General features: G+C 46.2%; 1 protein-coding gene across 10 annotated transcripts in view; it reads left to right on the forward strand.

The window, feature by feature from the left end:
• The window catches only part of SMOC2 (SPARC related modular calcium binding 2), a 1415403-nt gene that overhangs the window by 560822 nt on the left and 834595 nt on the right, over nucleotides 1–19986 (forward strand). For all 10 annotated transcript variants that reach the window (XR_011203762.1, XR_011203761.1, XM_069234975.1 and 7 more), the window contains exon 7: nucleotides 16022–16096. Coding sequence is in view for 8 of the 10 variants with exons in the window: in XM_069234975.1 (XP_069091076.1) it covers nucleotides 16022–16096 (75 nt within the window). In the remaining 2 variants the exon portion in view is untranslated. The remainder of the gene's footprint in view (nucleotides 1–16021; nucleotides 16097–19986) is intronic.

Below are 19986 nucleotides of genomic sequence, written 5' to 3' on the forward strand. Positions count from 1 at the left end.
TTTGGGATTAAGAGGTTGCCCTACAAACCTCTCCTCCCTGTCTTCTTAATCAATGTTCCTCAGGGCTCTCATTTTCCCACTGTCATTGTTTCTTACATCAGTTCCAGAGTTAGTTATCTTCAAGAGGCCGATCTCCATCTTCTTCACAGGCAGCTCAGCTTCCAAAGAATGTATGAAGACAGCCTGAAGAGTCGGCCTGGTTGTACTCTTCCTATTCTGACCACTTGAACCTTGTAATGGACTTAAGTCCTCTCCGATAGTCTGCGTTTACCTTGCAGTAGTCAGAGCCACCCCCAGCTATGTCCATGCTGCTTTATCTTGATCTGCAGCATCCTACAGAGCATTATGGCTTTTCCCGGTATTACATCCTTCACCACCCTGCAGCACCAGCTTACCCTCTAATAATATCTGCATACAATTTTCTCAGTGGTACAATGTAAAACGATGGAGCTGCCCTGCAAAATGTAATGAGAGGTCTCGGAGTCTCCCATAACTCACAGAGATTCATTAGCTTTGGGCTGAATGGGGGTCCTTGAATGATTTGGGGCCCCTTTAAGGGCTGGACCCCCAGCACTGCAGGGGTCTGTTAAGCCTCTGAGCTCTGCAGTATACCCTGCCGTCATTGGTAGTACTTCTGCTCTCTCCAAAATGAGACTTGAACACAAATCTCTACCAATATATCGCAGACCTGCACATCCGTGTACTTCCACTACTGGGAACTTCACACATTTTCATCAGCACTTGTATGTGCCTGTTGTGAAGGCTATTCCATATCCGTCGTGCTGATAGCATGATGCCTTGTACTAGTAAGAAGTAATAATGGGAAGCACACCGTGCCACTCTCTCGAGGGAAAAGGAAGCCAAATTAAAGATACTGTGGTTCAACTGAGTTCAACTGTGTGATTGAGCGTGGGACTACATTTTTGTGCTCAGCTATGTTTGCATGCTAACAGATACTAAAACACAAATAAGATACAACACACACTAAATTAGATACCTGCTTTGATATAATAATATAGGGCCTCATTATGAGTTTGGTGGTCTCAGGACCGCCAAATTATGGCCATGGCGGGATTCCCAACAGAATACAGCCAAAGCACTGCCTGCACCGCCACTGTGGTCAGACCACAACGGAAGGCACCTGCAGGTATCCTGCTACTGCCAGACAGATTACGAGGCAGCACGCAACCAGAGTGGAAACGAACTGTTCTACGTCCTGCTCCACCATGAACACCAACAACGGCGAAGACGACCAAAGTGAGTACAGCCGCCTAGAACACAAGGGAGGGAGGGAGGAAAAAGACAGTGACACACACACGCAACAACCCCACCCCCAACACCATGCACACAAGTAGATGCACAAGAAAACATATTTACCCTGTACCCCTCAGGAATAAGACAAGGACAACACCAATAGATGAAAATGAGTGTAATAATATAAATACATCAAAAATATGACCATCAAATCTACATTTATATACATATGTACAAATCAAGGGGCACAGCCCAGTCCTCAACATGCGTGGGTCACAGGGCCACATCACAAAGTCCAAGGCCCCACTTGTCTCCTGCAACAACATGGAGAGAACACTGCAGGGGCATCAGTTCGAAATTAGGAAGGCACCTCAGAGGGATGGGGAACAGGGGTACACCCCAGCCAGAAGATGGAACAACATCACTGGCTCTGGAGGGTGCAACATGCCCTGTGCGCTGTACTGGGGAGTGCAAGGCACAGTCTCTCAAGTGGGTGCCTTGCCCACTGGCTCTGGAGGGGGCAACATGCCTTATGCGCTGTCCTGGGGAGTGATAGGCCACAGTCTATCAAGTGGGTGACTTGCCCACTGGCTCTGGAGGAGGGCAACATGCCCTGTGCGCTGTCCTGGGGAGTGATAGGCCACAGCCTCTCAAGTGGTTGACTTGCCCACTGGCTCTGGAGGGGCAACATGCCCTGTGCTTCTGATCCTGGGGAGAATGGGGTGAGTGGATGGCTTCTCCACTGGTTCTGGAGGGGGCATCGTGCCCTGTGATGCAGGTCTTGGGGAATGCAAGGTCACAGTCTCTCAGGTGGGTGTCAAGCACAACAGCCCATGGACGCAGGACTACACACTGTCCCCCGGCGGTGATGGCTGCTCAGTGTTGCTGATGGTGATATTGCCGCTGGTTGTGTGGGGAAGCTCCTGCCCATCCCCTGTGCTCTCGATCCTCGGGAGTGCAAGGTCACAGTCTCTCAGGTGGGTGTCATACCCACTGAATTTGCAGGGGCAGGCCACACAGCAGCCCATGGAGGCAGGACTACATACCATCCGCCGATGGTGATGGCTGCTCAGTGGTGGAAGTGGTACTGCTGCAGCCGCTGTGGGGGGAAACTCCAGCCCATCCCCTGCAGCCTATCCCCTGCAGACTTGGATGGCTGTCCATTGGTGGTGGTGCTGCTGCTGCTCGTGGGGGGAAGCTCCAGCCCATCCCCTGCAGCCTCCTTGGTCTGCCGGGCAGCAGCTGGGGCAGACTCCTTACCCTTGAGGCTGCCTGGTGCAGGCTCCTTCATCCTCAGGACATGTGCCCTGGATACTTTCCCACCATGAGTGGGTGTGGTGACTACTGGGCCCGTGGACTAGGTGGCTGAGGTGCTTGGCTGGGTTTTTGCCAACCTGACCAGACGTGCAGGATGGGGGGAGGGAAGAGGTCAATGGTGGATAGGAAAAGCTTTTTAGGGACATTGGGGTGGAAAGAGGGGGAAGGTTTGGGAGTGGAGGAAGATGGAGTGGTTGTAGGAGGTGTCTGCTGATTTTGGGTGCAGGTGCATGGGGTGGATGCTGTTGTGAGGTGGATGTCTGTTGAGTGTCTGAGTGCTTGCATTTGTGTACTTTAGGAGGGGGGACAGACACAGTGGGAGAGGCCACAGGGGACGTGTGCATGGCTGTTGTGGAGGTGTCTGCCAGTGAGGTGTGTGTTCTGCTAGGTGTGGTGGTGATGCTAGTAGTGGATGAAGATGTAGTGCATGTAGGTGTGAGTGTAGACGGAACTGGGAGGGAGGTGGAGGGGGGAACAGTGGAAATTGTGGATGTGGGTATGACTGCATCTGGATGGTGTTTGTGTGAGTGCCTGTGGGATGATGTGTGGTGCTTGTGTTTGCCTGTGCCATTCTTGTGTGTTGTCTTGTGTGCATGCTGGTCTGCCTGTGTGCTTGAGATAGGTTGGGGTAGAGGGGAATGGGATTGGGAAAGGAAGGTGGAAGAGGGAGGGTGGAAACAGGGACAATGGATGCCATCAGAGAGGAGGCCAGAGCCTGGTTGCCCTCCAGAAATGCATTGGTCTGTTGCATTTGGGCTGCCAGCCCCTCGATGGCATTCACAATGGTTGACTGCCCAACAGAGATGGATCTCAGGAGGTCAATAGCCTCCTCACTTTGGGCAGCAGGGCTCACTGGGGCAGGGCTTGAAGTGCCTGGGGCGAAGGAGATGCCCACCCTCTTGGGTGAATGGGCACGGGCTACTCGCTGAGGGACTGCTGGGAGGGCGGTGCTGGTACGGGGGTGGCGGCTGTACCAGTAGACAGGGCGGGCACAGAGATGTCCACCACAACCAGGGAGCTTCCATCGGAGGAGATATCCATGTCTGAACTGTCCACGCCAGTCTCCGCCTGGTGCTCCCCTCGCCCTCCATCCCACTGGTGCCCTCACCGTCGGTGGACTCTGCATCCTGGGTCCTGTGCGATGCAGCTCCCTCTGTCGCTGGTGCCTCTGCTCCTCCGCCTGATGTTGCTAATGCACGTAAGCACAGGATGACAAAACAAGAAAGGGGGGAGAGAGACAAAGGATACACTTGGTCAAGAGCTGCACCAACACTACTGTTAGCGTACACAGCACCCTCTCACACAGGGAACAGCCCTACGCACTATGCATGGCACTACCTGTAAGAATGCTAGTCACCTTGGCATGGGGAGGGACACATATCGATCACTGCAGCATACCTGGGACCCACACAGCCTTGCCCAGTAGTGGATGCCCACTAGCTAGATTAGAGGAAAATCACATCAGAACCCTGCCCAACATGGGACCTACACTGCAATGTCAGCCCTGGCCAAGGGGCACCCACAGGCACACATCGCCCACCCAGATACCACCCCACCAGATGTAAGCAGTAATGATGGGGACTGAACTCACCCTCTTGTTGCTGCTTTGATGCCCCCAAGCACCCATCCAGCTCCGGATAGGCCGCCACCAGTATGCGGGCCATCAGGGGTGTCAGGGTTCGACGGGCATCCCTTCCTCGTTGGGAGGCCATCCCCAGCTGGGACTCCGCCGTCTTCCGTGTCCAGCGTCTCAGGTCTTCCCACCGTTTACAACAGTGGGTGCTCTGCCTGCCATAGACCCCAGGGTCTGCGTGTCCTTGGCAATGGCATGCCATATACCCTTCTTTTGATGGGCGCTGACCTGCAGAGGAAATATACACAGGGAACGGTATTAGTTAGACCGTCCTGCCTGTTACACTTATGGCCCACCATACCCCTTCCCATCCCCATTTGCACAGGCCTGGCCCAGCACACAAGCTGCACGTCGCCCAGGGGACATTCACCAACCCTTTCCGCACAAGGCCTTCACACACAGCACTCCATGCATTCATGCCCCGTGCATCGTGCTCACAGTGTACTCATCTGTTGGTCTGGAGGACCATACAGCAGTCTGTACTGGGGTAGGACCCCATCCGCAACTCCGCCAAGGTGAAGGCATGGGCCCTTTCCCCAGTCACACAGGCCGTGGTAGGTTCTAGGCACAGGTCACAGCAGCACATGCAGTGTAGGTCCTCTCCTATTGAGAGTCAGGTAGCAAGTGAGTGAACAGATAGAAAATGGCTGTGACGTCCACGGCAGTGCATACCTTCACTGCCGGCGTAGATCACCATTGGCCACTGGGCCCATAGGGCCCAATTATAACCAATGAGGAGTTTCACGGCAGTTCCCGACTGCCTCCCGCAATGGTGCACAACATCAGTGGAATTACTTCACTTCCACCTGTCCCTCCATACAGGACAGACAGACTCCATTTCAGTGGGGGGGGTAGACCATGGATCCTAACTGCAACACAGTTCACAATTGTACATAGGCAGGCATATGCCACTTATTCATTAATAAATCACATCATGCATTGAACTGTAGTGGCTACAATGTACAGTTTATGACCGGCTCCTCTCTCTTTTGCCCCATAGATTGCAATCGCTGTGGATGAATAGGAGATGGAGACATCCCCCATGTACAGACCCCTGGTGGACTTGGCAACAATGGAGGACAGGCACATTATACTCACCTACAGACTAGACAGCGCCACAATCACAGAGCTGTGTGCCCAATTGGAGCCTGACCTGATATCTGCTATCCGTCACTCCACTGGGATCCCCCCTCTTGTGCAAGTCCTATCTGTGATCCATTTCTTGGCAAGTGGTTCTTTCCAAGTGACAGTGGGCTTGGCAGCAGGAATGTCAAAGCCAGTGTTCTCAATAGTGCTGACAAGAGTGTTGTCTGCCCTGATTAAACACATGTGCAGCTACATTGTCTTCCCCCAAGTGGAGGATTTAGCCACAGTGAAGGCTGACTTCTATGCAATGGGACATATCCCCAACATCATTGGGGTGATTGATGGAACACATATTGCATTTGTCCCCCTGCCATAATGAACAGGTCTTCAGAAATCGTAAAAGTTTTCACTGGATCAATGTGCAGATGGTGTGTTTGGCAGACCAGTACATCTCCCATGTCAATGCTAAGTATCCAGGCTCTGTGCATGATGCTTCCATCCTGAGGAATAGCAGCAACCCAAATGTGATGGCCCAACTCCAGAGGCACAGGGTGTGGCTAATAGGTGAGCCCTTGTTCCCACCCAGTATATGTTGTTGTATGGGTATGGTGTGGGCCATAAGGGGATAGTGTGTGGGTACCAGTTGTCCCTCGAAATTTGCAGGTGACTCTGGTTACCCCAACCTCTCATGGCTACTGACCCCTGTGAGGAATCCCAGGACAAGGGCAGAGGAACATTACAATGAGGCACATAGATGTACAAGAATAATAATAGAACTATCCTTTGGCCTCCGTAAGGCCAGGATCTGGTGCCTCCATCTAACAGGTGGATCCCTGTGCTACTCACCCAAGAAGGTCTGCCAGATAATCGTGGCATGCTGCTTGTTGCACAACCTTGCATTGAGAGGCCATGTGCCTTTTCTGTAGGAGGTAGAGGCTAGAGATGGCCGTGTGGCAGCAGTGGACCCTGTGGACACTGAAGATGAGGAGGCAGAGGATCAGGCTGAGGACAACAGAACTGCAGTGATACGTCAATACTTCCAATGACACACAGGTGAGACATTGCAACTTCACATTTCATTAACAGTTTTGTGTTTGACATTGTAACTGGCAGGCTGTGAATTCCCACTTCTATGCCCACTCACTGTACCCTATGGCAACTCTTTTTGCAGATGTTGGTGCCCCACTATCTCTCCTAGTGTGTTGACTGCAGTCAACTAAAGGTCTTTCCTATGTAATCATTACTGTACAGTTGAATTGCAATTTTTAAACCTTGTTAAACAAATACATACTTACATTATTTGACATACTCCATACTTGTATTCTTTCAAAGGGTGTTTGTTTAAGTGCTATGAAGAAAACGGGGTAGTGCAATGGGCTGGGGTGAGGATGGAGGAAAGTCCAGGGTAGAGTCCAGTCTATTTGTAACACAGGTGCATTGTCCAAGGGGGCATAGGAAGTGGAGCAATGGTACTTCAAGGTGGACAGGGTGACAGAGTAGGACACAAGGGTGACAATCAGGAGAGTCTTATTCCCTGGCGGGGGTCTTGGCAATAGTCTCTGGCTTCTGCCTGGATCGCAGGGAACGTTTGCGGGGTGGTTCTCCTTCTGCAGGGGGAGGGGTGCTGGTGGCCTGTTGGTCCTGTGGCGGGGCCTCCTGTCCACTAGCCGCAGCAGAGGTGGAGGGCTGTTCAGATGTTAGGCTAGTGGCAGGGGCCTGCTGGTGTGACGCTGCCTCCCTCATGATGTTGGCCATGTCTGCCAACACCCCTGCAATGGAGACCAGGGTGGTGTTAATGGGCTTCAAGTCCTCCCTGATCCCCTGGTACTGTCCCGCCTGCAGCCGCATGTTCTCCTGCAACTTGTCCATGATCTGGCCCAGCTTATCCTGGGAATGTTGGTATGCTCCCATGATCGCGGGGAGTGCCTCCTGGAGAGTCGGTTCCCTGGGCCAGTCCTCCCCCTGGTGCACATCAGTCCCCCCAGGTCCCTGATTGTCTTGGGTATGGGGGGTACCCTAGAGTCCCTGTAGTGGTGGACACACTGCTGATTGACGTGTCCTGGGGACAGAGGTATGGGCACACTGGGTGGGTGCTGTGGTGGTGTTTCCTGAGGGGGAGGCTCTGAAGTGGTCTATGACTGTGCCTGGGTAACCGACTATCCGGAGCTCCCTCATGGGCCAGGTTGGTCATCCAGATCTAGGCAAGCCGAGTCACTGTCATCACTGTGGGCACCTTCTGTGGGGGGACTGGATGTTGCTGGCACCTCTTCTCCAGTGACATTGGCTGGGATACCTGTGGGGATGTATATGCAGTGTTATTCTTTCTGTGTGTGACATATTGTGCATGGGTGGGTTGCTCTCTATGGTTGTTATTGCCCTGGCAGCTTTTCCTTGTGTGAGTTGTTATATGGTAGGCTAAGTGATTCTCCAGAGTGCATGCTTTAGAGTTAGGTTTTCATGCAGGTCTGTGAGTGGTGTCTGTGCATTGGTGGTATATGCTGGGCTTGGCATTGGGATGAGGGGTTGTGATGGTGGGGTGTGTGGGAGGTGGTGGAGTGATGGGAGTGAGGTTGGGTTGGAAGTATGTGATGGCATGCAGGTATGGGGGGGTGATAGTAGTATAGAGTTGACTTACCAGAGTCCAGTACTCCTCCTATTCGTGCCAGGCCTTCAGGATGCATGATTGCTAAGACTTGCTCCTCCCATGTTGTTAGTTGTGGGGGAGTAGGAAGGGGGCCACCGCCAGTCCTCTGTACAGCTAGTTGGGGTCTTGCTGCCACGGAAAGTACCTTCCCCTGTACGTCTTTCCACCTCTTCCTGGTGTCATCCCTTGTTCTGGGGTACTGTCCTATGGCGTTGACCCTGTCCACGATCCTCCGCCATAGCTCCATCTTCTTTGCAATGGATATCTGCTGCACCTGTGATCCAAATAGCTGTGTCTCTACCTGGATGATTTCCACCATGACCCTTAGCTCTTCCTCAGAGAATCTGAGGTTTCGTTATGGTGCCATGGGTGTAGTGTGAGTGGTGTGCGTGAGGGTGTGTAGGGTGATGTGTTGGGGTGTGTGTTGTGAGATACGTGGGTGGTGTATAGGTGATGATGGTATGTGGCTCTGATTGTGAGTGCTCTTGCTGTCCCTCTCTGTTGGAAATTAATTGTAGTCGTAAAGGGTTGTGGGTAGTGTGGGTGTGTGTTTTATAGTGGTGTGGGTGTGGTGTGTGTATGGGTGTCAGGTGTGTGTAGTTTGAATTGACCAATGTGGTGTTGTTTTGCTTGAGTGTGTGTATTTTGACCAAGGCGATATGTACCGCAAATGGTTTACCACCATTGAGTGTCCGCCATGGTGATTCGTGGGTCATAATGTGATGGGCGTAGTTCTGTTGGCGTAAAGGTGTGGGTTTTGATACCACCAGTTTATCACTGACCTTTGGTGTGGCGGAGTTGTGTCTGTGGCTGTATAGTGACGGATTGGTGTGTGTGTGTCATAATATGGTCAACGGATGTCCACAGTGATGGTGGTATGTTGGCTGCACCCTGCATGGTGGTAAGTGGGATTTACCTCCAATGTCATAATGAGGGCCTTAGTTTATTATCCTATTATTGTTAAAGGATTTTTTAGCGCTTGCTGCTGGCGGGGGAGTACGGGGGAGCGACCCCACTGCATCTGACTTCGTTCTCTCATTGCCTTTTGCCACAAAGTCACCTCTTTGGTATTCCTGGGCAGTGAGTGTTGGGGCATCCCAGCAGATGTGCCCTCTTCCATCATTCTGATCTCCAATGTCAGGCTGCAGCCCCCAAACCAGTCTAAATACAGGTTCCAGGAGAGAGGCAGAGGCCGCCCCTCAAGTGTATCTGCTTGCTTTAGAACTGCTTCCTACTTTGGGACGAGCAGTGTGTTGGACTGCCACTCTGACATTTCCGGGCAATGGAGGTTGGTCATTCTGACTGGTGTGCATGGCATGCTATTTATTATGAAAACAATGGAAATTACCACAGCAGGCAGTAGTGGAGTTGCTGGATGCTTGGTTTGTGATCCTGTGTTGGTGTTTCACTTGAGTGCTAGCAAGCATTTTTACATCCTGGAATTCTAACATCCCCAAGTAGATGAGAGCTCCACATTCTGAATACCCCTTCGTGAGGAGCCACTGAACAGGATTTGCTGCTGTTTAGAAGAACATAGTGGGAACTGCTGCTGAGTCAGGCTGACTGGCGATGCACTTGTGGTGGATTGGCAGGCAGATAGGTGGTGGTCTCATCTTGATTTTCAAAGCACTTTTTGGCTAAAAATCTTTTAATTCCCAAGATTTGGATTTGGTGTATCTGGGCAGCTTCAGCACTACTTCTAAGTGTCCAGGACTATAGGGGCACCAGTTGCAAGGTCAGGACTCCTTCAGGATGAGGCCAGGTGTGGAATCAAGATGGTTGGATCATTTTCTGTCCCTGAGGCTCTGATCAGAAGGCCAGCCAACTAGCCCTTGGAGTCACTCTCGAAGTCTTGCATTCAAGCAGGAAAGCAGGTCTACAGCAGCAGGGCAGTCCTCTGAGAGCATAGGGCAGGCTTTAGGCAGCAGATCAGTCCTCTTAGTGCAGTAGGGCAGTCCTCTGAAGTACACAGCAGGGCCACATGCAGAAAGGCGTTCTTCTGAAAGTCCTTCTGCAGGTCCAGCAACGAACTGAAGAGAGGGTCTTATTTTCATATGTGATGCCAGCATTGAAGTGTAAGACACATCTGGAGATTTCCCCCACATAAGTGTCTGAAATTTCCTGCCCCTCTGTCCTGATTCCAGTCTGTCTGGGGGCTTAATAGGCTAGTGTGAAATTCTTTGGATGTGAGCTGAGTCAGGATTTTTGACTTGGAAGTAGGGTTGTACACATCTCTGCATCTCCTGTCCTGCTTAGATGGCCCATCCTGCTAACACCCAGCTCCTCTATTATGTCACTGTCTGGAAGTAATACACAAAGGCCATCTGTCAACTACACCTTCTCATATGACCCAGGAAAAAGGCTGTATGCACCAAATGCTTAGGGCAGCAAAATGTCAACTTCCTAAAAGTGGCATTTTCAGTATTATGACAAAAAATCTATCTCTACAGTTAAAGAAGATTCTAAAATCCAATTCCTTAGACACTAAACATGATCTTGTTCCTGCTCCCAAACAACAGTTTTCCACTACTAGGACACGTACAACTTGAAAGTACATTTACATTATTTTAAATACCCTGCACCCTTCCCTATGGGTTGTTTACAGCCTTCATTCGGGGTAACTTATATGCAATAATAAGGGAGTTTGAGACCTGGCAGGGAGTTTATTTTACCAAGTCGAATTAGCAGTTTACAATAATAAGCCTGGGACATGTTTGAAGGGGCTACTTAAATGGGTGGCACAATACGTGCTGCAGGTCCACTAGTAGCATTTAATTTACCACCTATATGTAAATGGCATACCACTTTAATAGGGAATTCTAAGTATACTTAATATGGTAATCAAGTGTAAGCCAATTTTATCATGTTTTAGAGAGTGAGCGCAAGCACTTAAGCACTGGTTAAGAGCGGTATAGTGCAGAGATTGCTAAGGCGAACAAAAGCAAGTTCACCAAATCAGGAAGGGAGAAGGCAAAATGTTTGGGGAAAGACCAGTCTAAGGCTAACAGGTCTAGGACAGGGCCTCGCAGACCATTAACCATTTCGAACCCTCCAATTAAGGTCAGGTAGGGATTATTACAGTGCAAATTATGTCCCCTGGCTTTGCAAAAAGGATAACCAATACCAAACCTCTTGCCTTCTAAGTTACTTTGTGAGATTCCATGTCACAAAATATCTGCCTATACGCTTTAACAAAGTGTAATAACATTATATTCTGGAAGGCCTATTACTTTTTATAAAAAGGATATCAAACCTATGGCATATGATATACCATTTCCCAATTAATTAATCAGTCCTTTATATTTTAAAATTAGCTGTCACCGTAAAGAACTCAGACATGCTATATTAAACAGACTCTTTCCCACAAGGCAGACTTTAAATCATAAATAGGTACAAAATTATAGCTGTGAAAACAATATGCAGCCCCTCCTATGATGATCTAATATGGATTCTAACAGGGAAAATGTTCTCCCTCCTGGGTTTGGCAGAGGGGCTAACCAACACAAGGAACCTTTGCCTCCTAAGGTAAACTGGGACATTCCACGAAAGACAAAATCTATTTCTTACTCTAAACACAGTGTAATTACAATTGACCCTTAAAGATGTTTTGGTTTTAACATATGGTTTCACAAAAAAAGGCAGGTCTGCTACCTTTATCATAACGTTCCATAATAAACAACTCAGGCATATGACATAATATTTGCCAATGGCCCAATCAGGCCTATAGACTTTATCATTGACCAGTTACCACGATCAACCCAGACATGCTGTATTGAGCATAGTTTACCGCAGGGCAACTATCAGGCATAAAATCATAAGAAATGTGTGGCAAATTAAAGTTGGCAAAACATTATACAACCTCTCCTAAGAGGGGTTAACAAGGATTACTAGGGTGTATTTACCTCCAGGGTTGTTCAAAATGGGTGACCAACACAAAAACCCTTTCCTGCTGCGCAAACCTCCGATACTCCATTTACCACAATACCTGTTAAGATAAATAAGTGAGGCTACTGCTTTTTTTAAACTTTTGAAAATAAACACATTACACCTGGGACATCCAACATGACAGTAACCAATTAACGAATGAGCTCTGTATTCTTATCAGTCACGTGTCACCATAACTTTTGCTTTCTACAGTAATCTGACAGATTTTGCGTACACAAACATGTCTATACCCCGTTTAATACACTGTTGTATTTCAACAGTGGATAACAATCCACCCTAAACACCCATTGGCTTTAGAAAATGCTTTTCTCAACAAATACGTCAGGTGTACAATTTTTGTTGTAACTTTTCATAATAAATAGTTCAAATATATGTCATCTGGCATAACTTTCCCCAATAAACCAATTAAATATATTCCCTATACTACAGGCTCATCACTCTAAATATTAGGAGACATTCAACACCCAAACCCCTCACTTCTAAGATAACATTTGAGATTCCATCTAACATGATATTTGTGAACAGGCTTTAACAAAAAGTAATAATAATCCACTCTTAAAGGCCTACTGGCTTTAACATATGCATTTCTAAATTAATAAACCAGGACTACTGCCTTTGTTGTAACCTTTCATACAACAAAGAAAGTAGTCTTAGAGCACTTATAGAGAGAATGTCTTGATCATTACATTGTCACCATAAATAACTGTGGCTAGGCTTTCTATAAGACAGATATTGCAATACAAGCACTATTTGTGGAAGCACATAGTTGTTGCCCATTCAAACGTTGTACTCAAAGGAATATATATGTTGGTGGAACCAATGCCCCTCTCTTAATAATGTTCTTTTTTTCTGTTGACTGAATAAGGTCATGCAACAACTGCACGGACGGGTTACTCCGTCACAACGGTGATGGAAATCCCTTCCGCCGAATTCTAAATCTCAAAGAATGTAATGGAATTTAGATTTCGGCGGACAGGATACCTGTCACCGTTGTGACGGAGTAACCCATCCGTGCAGTTACATGACCTTATTCAGTTACTGAGCATACCCATAGAGCAAACACTTGTATGTGTCTTCAGTGAAGACTGACATTTGTATTAGTTGAAAATTACACTTTTGCACTGGCATTGCAAATTTTGGTGCAGTGCTGAATTGCTTGTTTTCCCCATATTGACAAAATGTGCTGACATTATGCTGAACTTGCATATTTTGCTTGTCGAAATTTCCTACAATTCGACCTTTTAGGCCAAACTCTGATTAAAGCAGCGGTCAGTTCATAAAATAGTCGCACTTCATCGCACAAATTAGAATGTTTATACTGAGAAACTCAAAGCTCCAAACTGGATGCGTTTTGGTGTTAAATGTATAAAATCATATTCAGCATCAATAATGATTTAAAGTCTGAAGTATGATGCACTGAGCACTAAAACAGACAAAGAAGTTTAAAAGAGAAAACTGTAGGAAGTATTCAGGGAGCAAAACATCACTGTGTTAGAATCTCTTTACAAGTCCCTAGGAAAAATGTTAACATAATATCATACCTGGTTTTACCAATGCTGGGTAGTATTAACACCCTATTACCAGACGAATATGAGTTGTAGGGTTGAAAGGGGGAATAATATGTGACATCTGCAGTTACTTGGCCATTTATAGGACATTTTTAGGTTGCAGCCTACCAGACAGCTGCATCGGAAATTTTGGCTGTTTTAGAAAGTTGTCCTGGGAATGCATTCTGCTCGTTTCTTGCAATTGGCTTTATGGTTTTGAACTCATATTTTCTCGGTTTCTATTTGCTGACTTTATTTGCTTATGTTTCCACCGCTCGCATTCGTACCTGCCCATTCTAAAGACATGTTTGCAGTATACTTCCACAAAATCGTTTTCTGTAATAAACAGGCCTCTAAAACGTATCTCATCACATTTGCTGGGCATTCAAAGACCGAGGTAATTATGGACCATTCACTGTCAAGCACAGGATAATATCTCTTCACAGGAAAGAGCAAGCCACATTGTAACACAATTTAACAATGCTTGGTTTTCACTTTGATGTTTAAAGCATATGCTTCATTCATGACATCTGTGGGAAATGTTATGAAAGCCTTTGTATTTATGTTTAGTTGCACAATAATTATGTATACCGTTTACAATTGATGCAGTGTCAGGGGGGCAGAAGCTCTAGGAAACCCAGTGAACACTGACTATTGCTATATTTTACTAAGAAGCAAGCAGTCAAAAGTGCAGTTACCTTGCAGGCACTAGTGCCATGATTTGAATGTTGCAGCAGGTGCAGTGGCACTGGGCCCTGAAGCTCTATGAAACCCACTGAACACCAACTATTGCTGTATTATACCAGTAAGCAGGCAGTCACAAGTGCAGTTACCTTGCAGGCACTAGTGCCATGATTTGAATGTTGCAGCAGGTGCAGTGGCACTGGGCCCAGAAGCTCTATGAAACCCACTGAACACCAACTATTGCTGTATTCTACCAGTAAGCAGGCAGTCACAAGTGCAGTTACCTTGCAGGCAATAGGGCCATGATTTGAATGGTGCAGCAGATGCAGTGGCACAGGGGCCAAAAGCTGTAGGAAACCCACTGAACACCGATTATTGATATATTTTCCTACTGCCCCTAAATCAAACCAGTTATGGCTGACATCTTTCCACTCTCTAGTAACCTTACGCCATCCCATTGCTTCCTGTGGTGCAATGTGAGTTTACTAAATGTTGTCTATGTGGAATAGCAATGCCCAAGCAATCCAAAGAGTGCACATAACTGTCTTGCCTCTTAGTTCACTATTGGCATTGTCAGGGTGGGTTGAAGCATGATTGTTTCAAAATTCATGTTTAAAAACTATTCCTTAAATAAAGAAATACTTGCACTGATTTAGTCTGGTGTACTACTACTACTAAGATGAAACAGTTCTGCATGCAAATAAAATACTTTAATGGAACTTTTGAAGATACGTTTTCATATTTTACATGTTTGTTGCAGAGTGCCTTTAAAAATTAAGGTGGCCCAAAAGGTAACTGTGCAGAACACCCTAGTTACTTGCTTTCTTTCATGTCGATTAACTTGTAAATTAATGTTTGTCTGTTTTGAACAGGGGTCGCATGCAAAGGTCAGAAGTGCACTTGAGGCCTCCAGACTATAGATCTACAAGGACGTTATAGTATAGGTTATACAGCAGCCATGGTTTCAGTGCAGCATAGCTGCAGGTAAAAAAAATATATATATATAACACCATAAAGCTATTTTCAGCTTTTTGCAACATGGCTAAAAACATTGGCAAAGCCAATAGGTCTTGCATAGGAAAGACCTATTGGCTTTGTCAATGCCTGTTCCTGTTGTCTTGTCTCTTTAGCAGGTGTAATATGTCACCTGAAAGCATGGTATTACTGGGTGTTGTGTTACTGGGTGTAGAATCTCTCCAATTATTAATGGCAGGGATTTCGCACCAGTTAAAACTTGGAAACAGTCTGTGTGGTTAGTTAACAATATTGCAGAGATGGCACATCTCAACTTGTAATGAGGCCCTAAATGGACGGACATTTTGTGTCCTGGTGATATTGATGCAATTATACTGTGTGACATGCATGCAACTCTAGCTGTTGAAGCACTGGAAAAATATGTTTGCAATAACTATTTCTATTTTTTCATTATTGCATAATTAACTTTGGCCCCATCTATCTCAATATTCTTTAGTACCACTTGTGAGAGAACATCTGCAGGTCTGTGTCCTCATGGGACTTAGAAACAGAGACCATTTTAGATGCACCATTAGCCTTGCAGTATTTTCTTTCAAATTCCCATTTACACTAAATGCTCTTTTTTCTAGATGATTTACTACTTTGAGAAATTAGCGGAAGGGGCACTGAACAAGCTCATAGAAGCACAAATGTGTTTAAAATCCTTTTGTTACAGTGCAATTGAACAACTCCATGAATTGTTATCCAGCATAACCCTGGAAATGTAGGCCCAAACATTTCTTGCCTCAATTATGTTGAATGATTCTCTGTGATGGAGAGGCAGTATGTAATTCATTAAACAGTAGGAATTTGTGACATCCGAGGAGAAGTACACGTTTGGTCCCTGCGTTCTTTTTCTACATACTAGTGAATATTTAATGCCGTTTTACATTCCAGATCTCGCCTCGCGCTACCCAACGCTATGGACTGAGCAAGTCAAAAGCAGGCAAAACAGGACCCATAGGAATTCAGGTAAGGTTTTGGGAAACAAAACGTCCTTTAAGCAGTGATTATAATCTCAACTCCAATACGCTCTCTGAACTATATTTCTTCCCACTAACCCTGCAAAGGCCTCTGGGGAAACAGCATGGAAACAAATTGGAGTAGAAGAACTATTAAACCCAAAAAACATCAGATGCTATAACTGTGTAAACACAGGGAATAGAACAAGCCACCCATAACTGTTGAAACCACTAATGTCTTCCCAACTTATGAGTTAATGCTGTGGTCTTTCTTAATTGATGACACTTAGGCATGAACATAGGGTGGGGGGTGTCAGTCTTATGCTAGGCAGCCTTCTTTCTCAGCTGTTTCCTAATCTTCAGATCCAACATTATTATCATCTTGACGATTCTTCTTTATCTAGATTGACACATTTGGAATTCTCCTTCTCGTACAGTCTTCAAGAATATTAGAAATTGCTTAAGAGTAACCTGTTATATTGTATAACTAACATCACTGTTTCACTCATCTTCAAATCCACTTCCTCCAATCATATGAAACAGGGGCTCGCCAGGCTACAATGTATAATAATTCCTGAGGTTCCGGAGCAAGACCATAAAATTAAAACAATGGTTGTCAAAAGATCATGTATTTGCTGAAACTTCAGAGCAGGCAAGTCACATTGAAGTATGGTCTTCTTGCATCTTCATACATTTAGGTCCCCATTTACTAAAGAATGCACGGGAACTCACCAGATGCAGCACAATTTAACATTGCCTGTTGCATGATCATGCACACTATTGTTTAGTAAATATGGGCTCAAGTTTTATACCTACTTTTGTATTATTTCCCATCTGCATAGTCCTGTGAGGTCAAAGAGATGCAACAACGCTGCATAGTATATACACTGAAAGGAGGAGGTGAGTGAATGATTTGCCCCATCCAACTGCATCATGGAAAGTCAGTGTCGTAACAGACAGTCCAGCATATTCAGTCACTCATTCATGTATCAGCAAGTCAATGGCCACATGGAAATGTTATTTCTGCTGATCATGAAGTCCTAAAAGTGTGATCAAGTATTGTATCTGCATACTTTTTCTCACTGCCTTCACCTTTGTGCATGGTACATAGGTCCCTCAGTCATGTGTATAATTACACAACATGCAGCGTTCAAATCTTTAACTTTTGCTACATTGAGCGTAGCATTTTTATGATCTCTTAAGTTATGAGTATTTGTGATAGTTGCTTCAATGGACAAAATGCGAAACAAGTAGAACAAAAGCTCTTGCCGTATCGACAGGGGAACAGTTAGTTAAGACATTCCCATTGTTACATCATGTTATAAATAACCACCTTGGTGGTGTCTTACGAGATGCAGGTTGCAGGACAACCCTGATTAGATCATCTACTTGTCCTTTTTTATATCCATTTAACTATACTGCTGATGGATGAGGCACTGTTATCATGGTGTTTAGCGCATGTGTTGGACCTGGCCCTCCCTGCAGGGTTATCCCCAAACATTTTGCCTTCTTCCTCCTATTTTCTCCAACCTGTTTTTGTTGGCTTTAGGAATCTGGGCACTTTACTACTGCTAACCCATGCTAAAGTGCATGTGCTCTCTGTCTAAAATGTATTTATAATTGGTTTATCCATGATTGGCATATTTGATATACCAATAAGTCCCTAGTAAAGTGCACTATGTGGCCCCCAGGGCCTGTAAATCAAAAGCTACCAGTGGGCCTGCAGCACTGATTGTTTCACCCACATGAGAATCCCTGTTAACATGTCTCAGACCTGCCACTGCAGTGTCTGTGTGTGCAGTTTAAACTGCCATATGGACCTGGCTAGGGCACCCACTTGCCAGGACCAAACCTCCCCCTTTACTGCATGTAAGTCACTCCTAAAGTAAGTGTAAGGCTGCCCAATGCATGGGCAGAGTGCAGTGTATTTAAAAGGTAGGACATGCATTGTGTGTTTTACATGCCCTGATTATAAAATACTGTTAAATTCGGTTTTCACTATTGCAAGATTTGTCTCACCCATAGAGTATAATGGGGATTTCATTGAAATACCTTTTAAGTGAAATTTCCCATTGGGTGCAGATAGAGATAGAGTTTTGGATCTCTGAACTCACAATTTAAAAATACATCTTTTGGTAAAGTTGGTTTTTGAAATGTAAATTTGAAAATGCCACTTCTAGAAAGTGGGCATTTTCTTGCTTAACAATTCTGTGCCTCTGCTTGTCTATGAAATATACATCTGGGTCAGGATTACAGTTGGGGTGTTTGTGCATTCACTCTATACAGTCACACAAAGGAAGTTAGCATGTGTCCTGCATATCCTGATGGTTCATAACCAGGCTGATGGGTCTTCCTGAGCTAGAGTGGTGGGAGGAGCTGACACTTGCACCTGCATAAGGCTGTGCCTGTCCTTACACAAATCAGTCTCCAACCCCCTGGAGTGTGTCTGGACCCAGGGTAGTAAAGATAGGGTCTTGTGCACTATGAAGACCTCTCTTTGAAGTTTGCCTACTTCAAAGACAGAAATGGGTATAAGTATGGACCTCTGGCACCACATAGTCAGAACGCTTCTGGACTTAGGACATTCTGCCTGGAAGAATAGCTGGATACTGTAGGAGGGACTGCCACTGTTCCTGTTGCTTTGTTGTGTTGGTCTCCTACTTGCTGTTTCTATCCTGAGAGTGAAAGGACTGGACTTGGCTTTCTACATCCTGAATTCCAAGGTTCTCCAAGGGCCTGAACTGAGCTTGCCTCCTGTTAAGAAGTCTCAGGGCCATCAAAGATTTCACCTGCCAGCACCTGGGTTCTGTTGCTGAGAGTCCGGACTTGCCAAGTGGTGTCAAATCCAGTTCTTGGGCCCTTGGAAGTGAGCTCTGGTGCAGCCAAGAAGAAACCAAGTACATCGACTCCAGAGCAGCCGCAGCCAGTGCTGCTCTCCAACTTCTTGCTGCCGCCTGCACCGAAGCCTTGGTCCCCGCTAAATGCAATGACTGTGACCTGCAATACAGGCTTGCATCGCAGCACTTGTGGCCCCGTGGTGGGATCGTGACACATCAAAGTCAGCATCTCGCATCATGACCTGCTGTATTCATTGACACTGCCGGGTCATAAGGATTCGACGCCTCACCACTGCCTCCAAATCACCTCCTCTGCAGCTGTAGGGAACCAACTCCTCACCTCCTTTGCTTAGCAGTAAGAAACCAATGCCTCACCTCCCAGGTAGCAGTAAGGAACCAATGCTGCACCAGCTCCAGTGACACCTCACCTCCCTGACTCCATAAAAAGTCTATGTTTCCTTATCCTTTTCCAAGGCACTGTACCTGGGGTCCTTGCACGTGGTGTTGGACTGGTGGGAATAACTTTGTCACAATGCCATGATAACCACAGTTGGAGTTATTGTGCTTCTAAGTGCAATACTAAGATTTAACCTTTGAAAATGTGTATCTTTACTTGTGTATGTTGGATGTTTGTCATTTTGGTCTTGTTTTACTCAAATAAATCTTAGCTATTTTCTTAAATTGGTGTGGAGTACTTATGTGGTGTTTTCACTGTGTTACTGTTGGTGTGTAGAAATACTTAATACTTTGCCTCTGAGAAAAGCCTGACGGTCTGTGCCAAGCCACCCAGAGGGTGAGCAGGGGTTATCTCTACTTGGACGTGGATCTCTACTTGGACATGGTACAAAGAAGGAGAAGAAGCTGAGTTTGTCCTTCTTTTCTTTGCTAAGAAGTCAAGCTGTTCAGAGAGAATCTCAGGAACAGAAAATCTTAATTTGTGGAAGAAGTTCTATGTGGACGACAATACAGTAGTGTAATTCACTCCATTAAAGGGACAGTATGGAGAAATGTGAACTTTCCTCTAGATTTAAATATGGGTCTCTGGAAATTAGAGTATGTCCTA

This window comes from Pleurodeles waltl, chromosome 5 (assembly GCF_031143425.1).
Source record: "Pleurodeles waltl isolate 20211129_DDA chromosome 5, aPleWal1.hap1.20221129, whole genome shotgun sequence".
Taxonomy (NCBI): Eukaryota; Metazoa; Chordata; class Amphibia; order Caudata; family Salamandridae; genus Pleurodeles; species Pleurodeles waltl.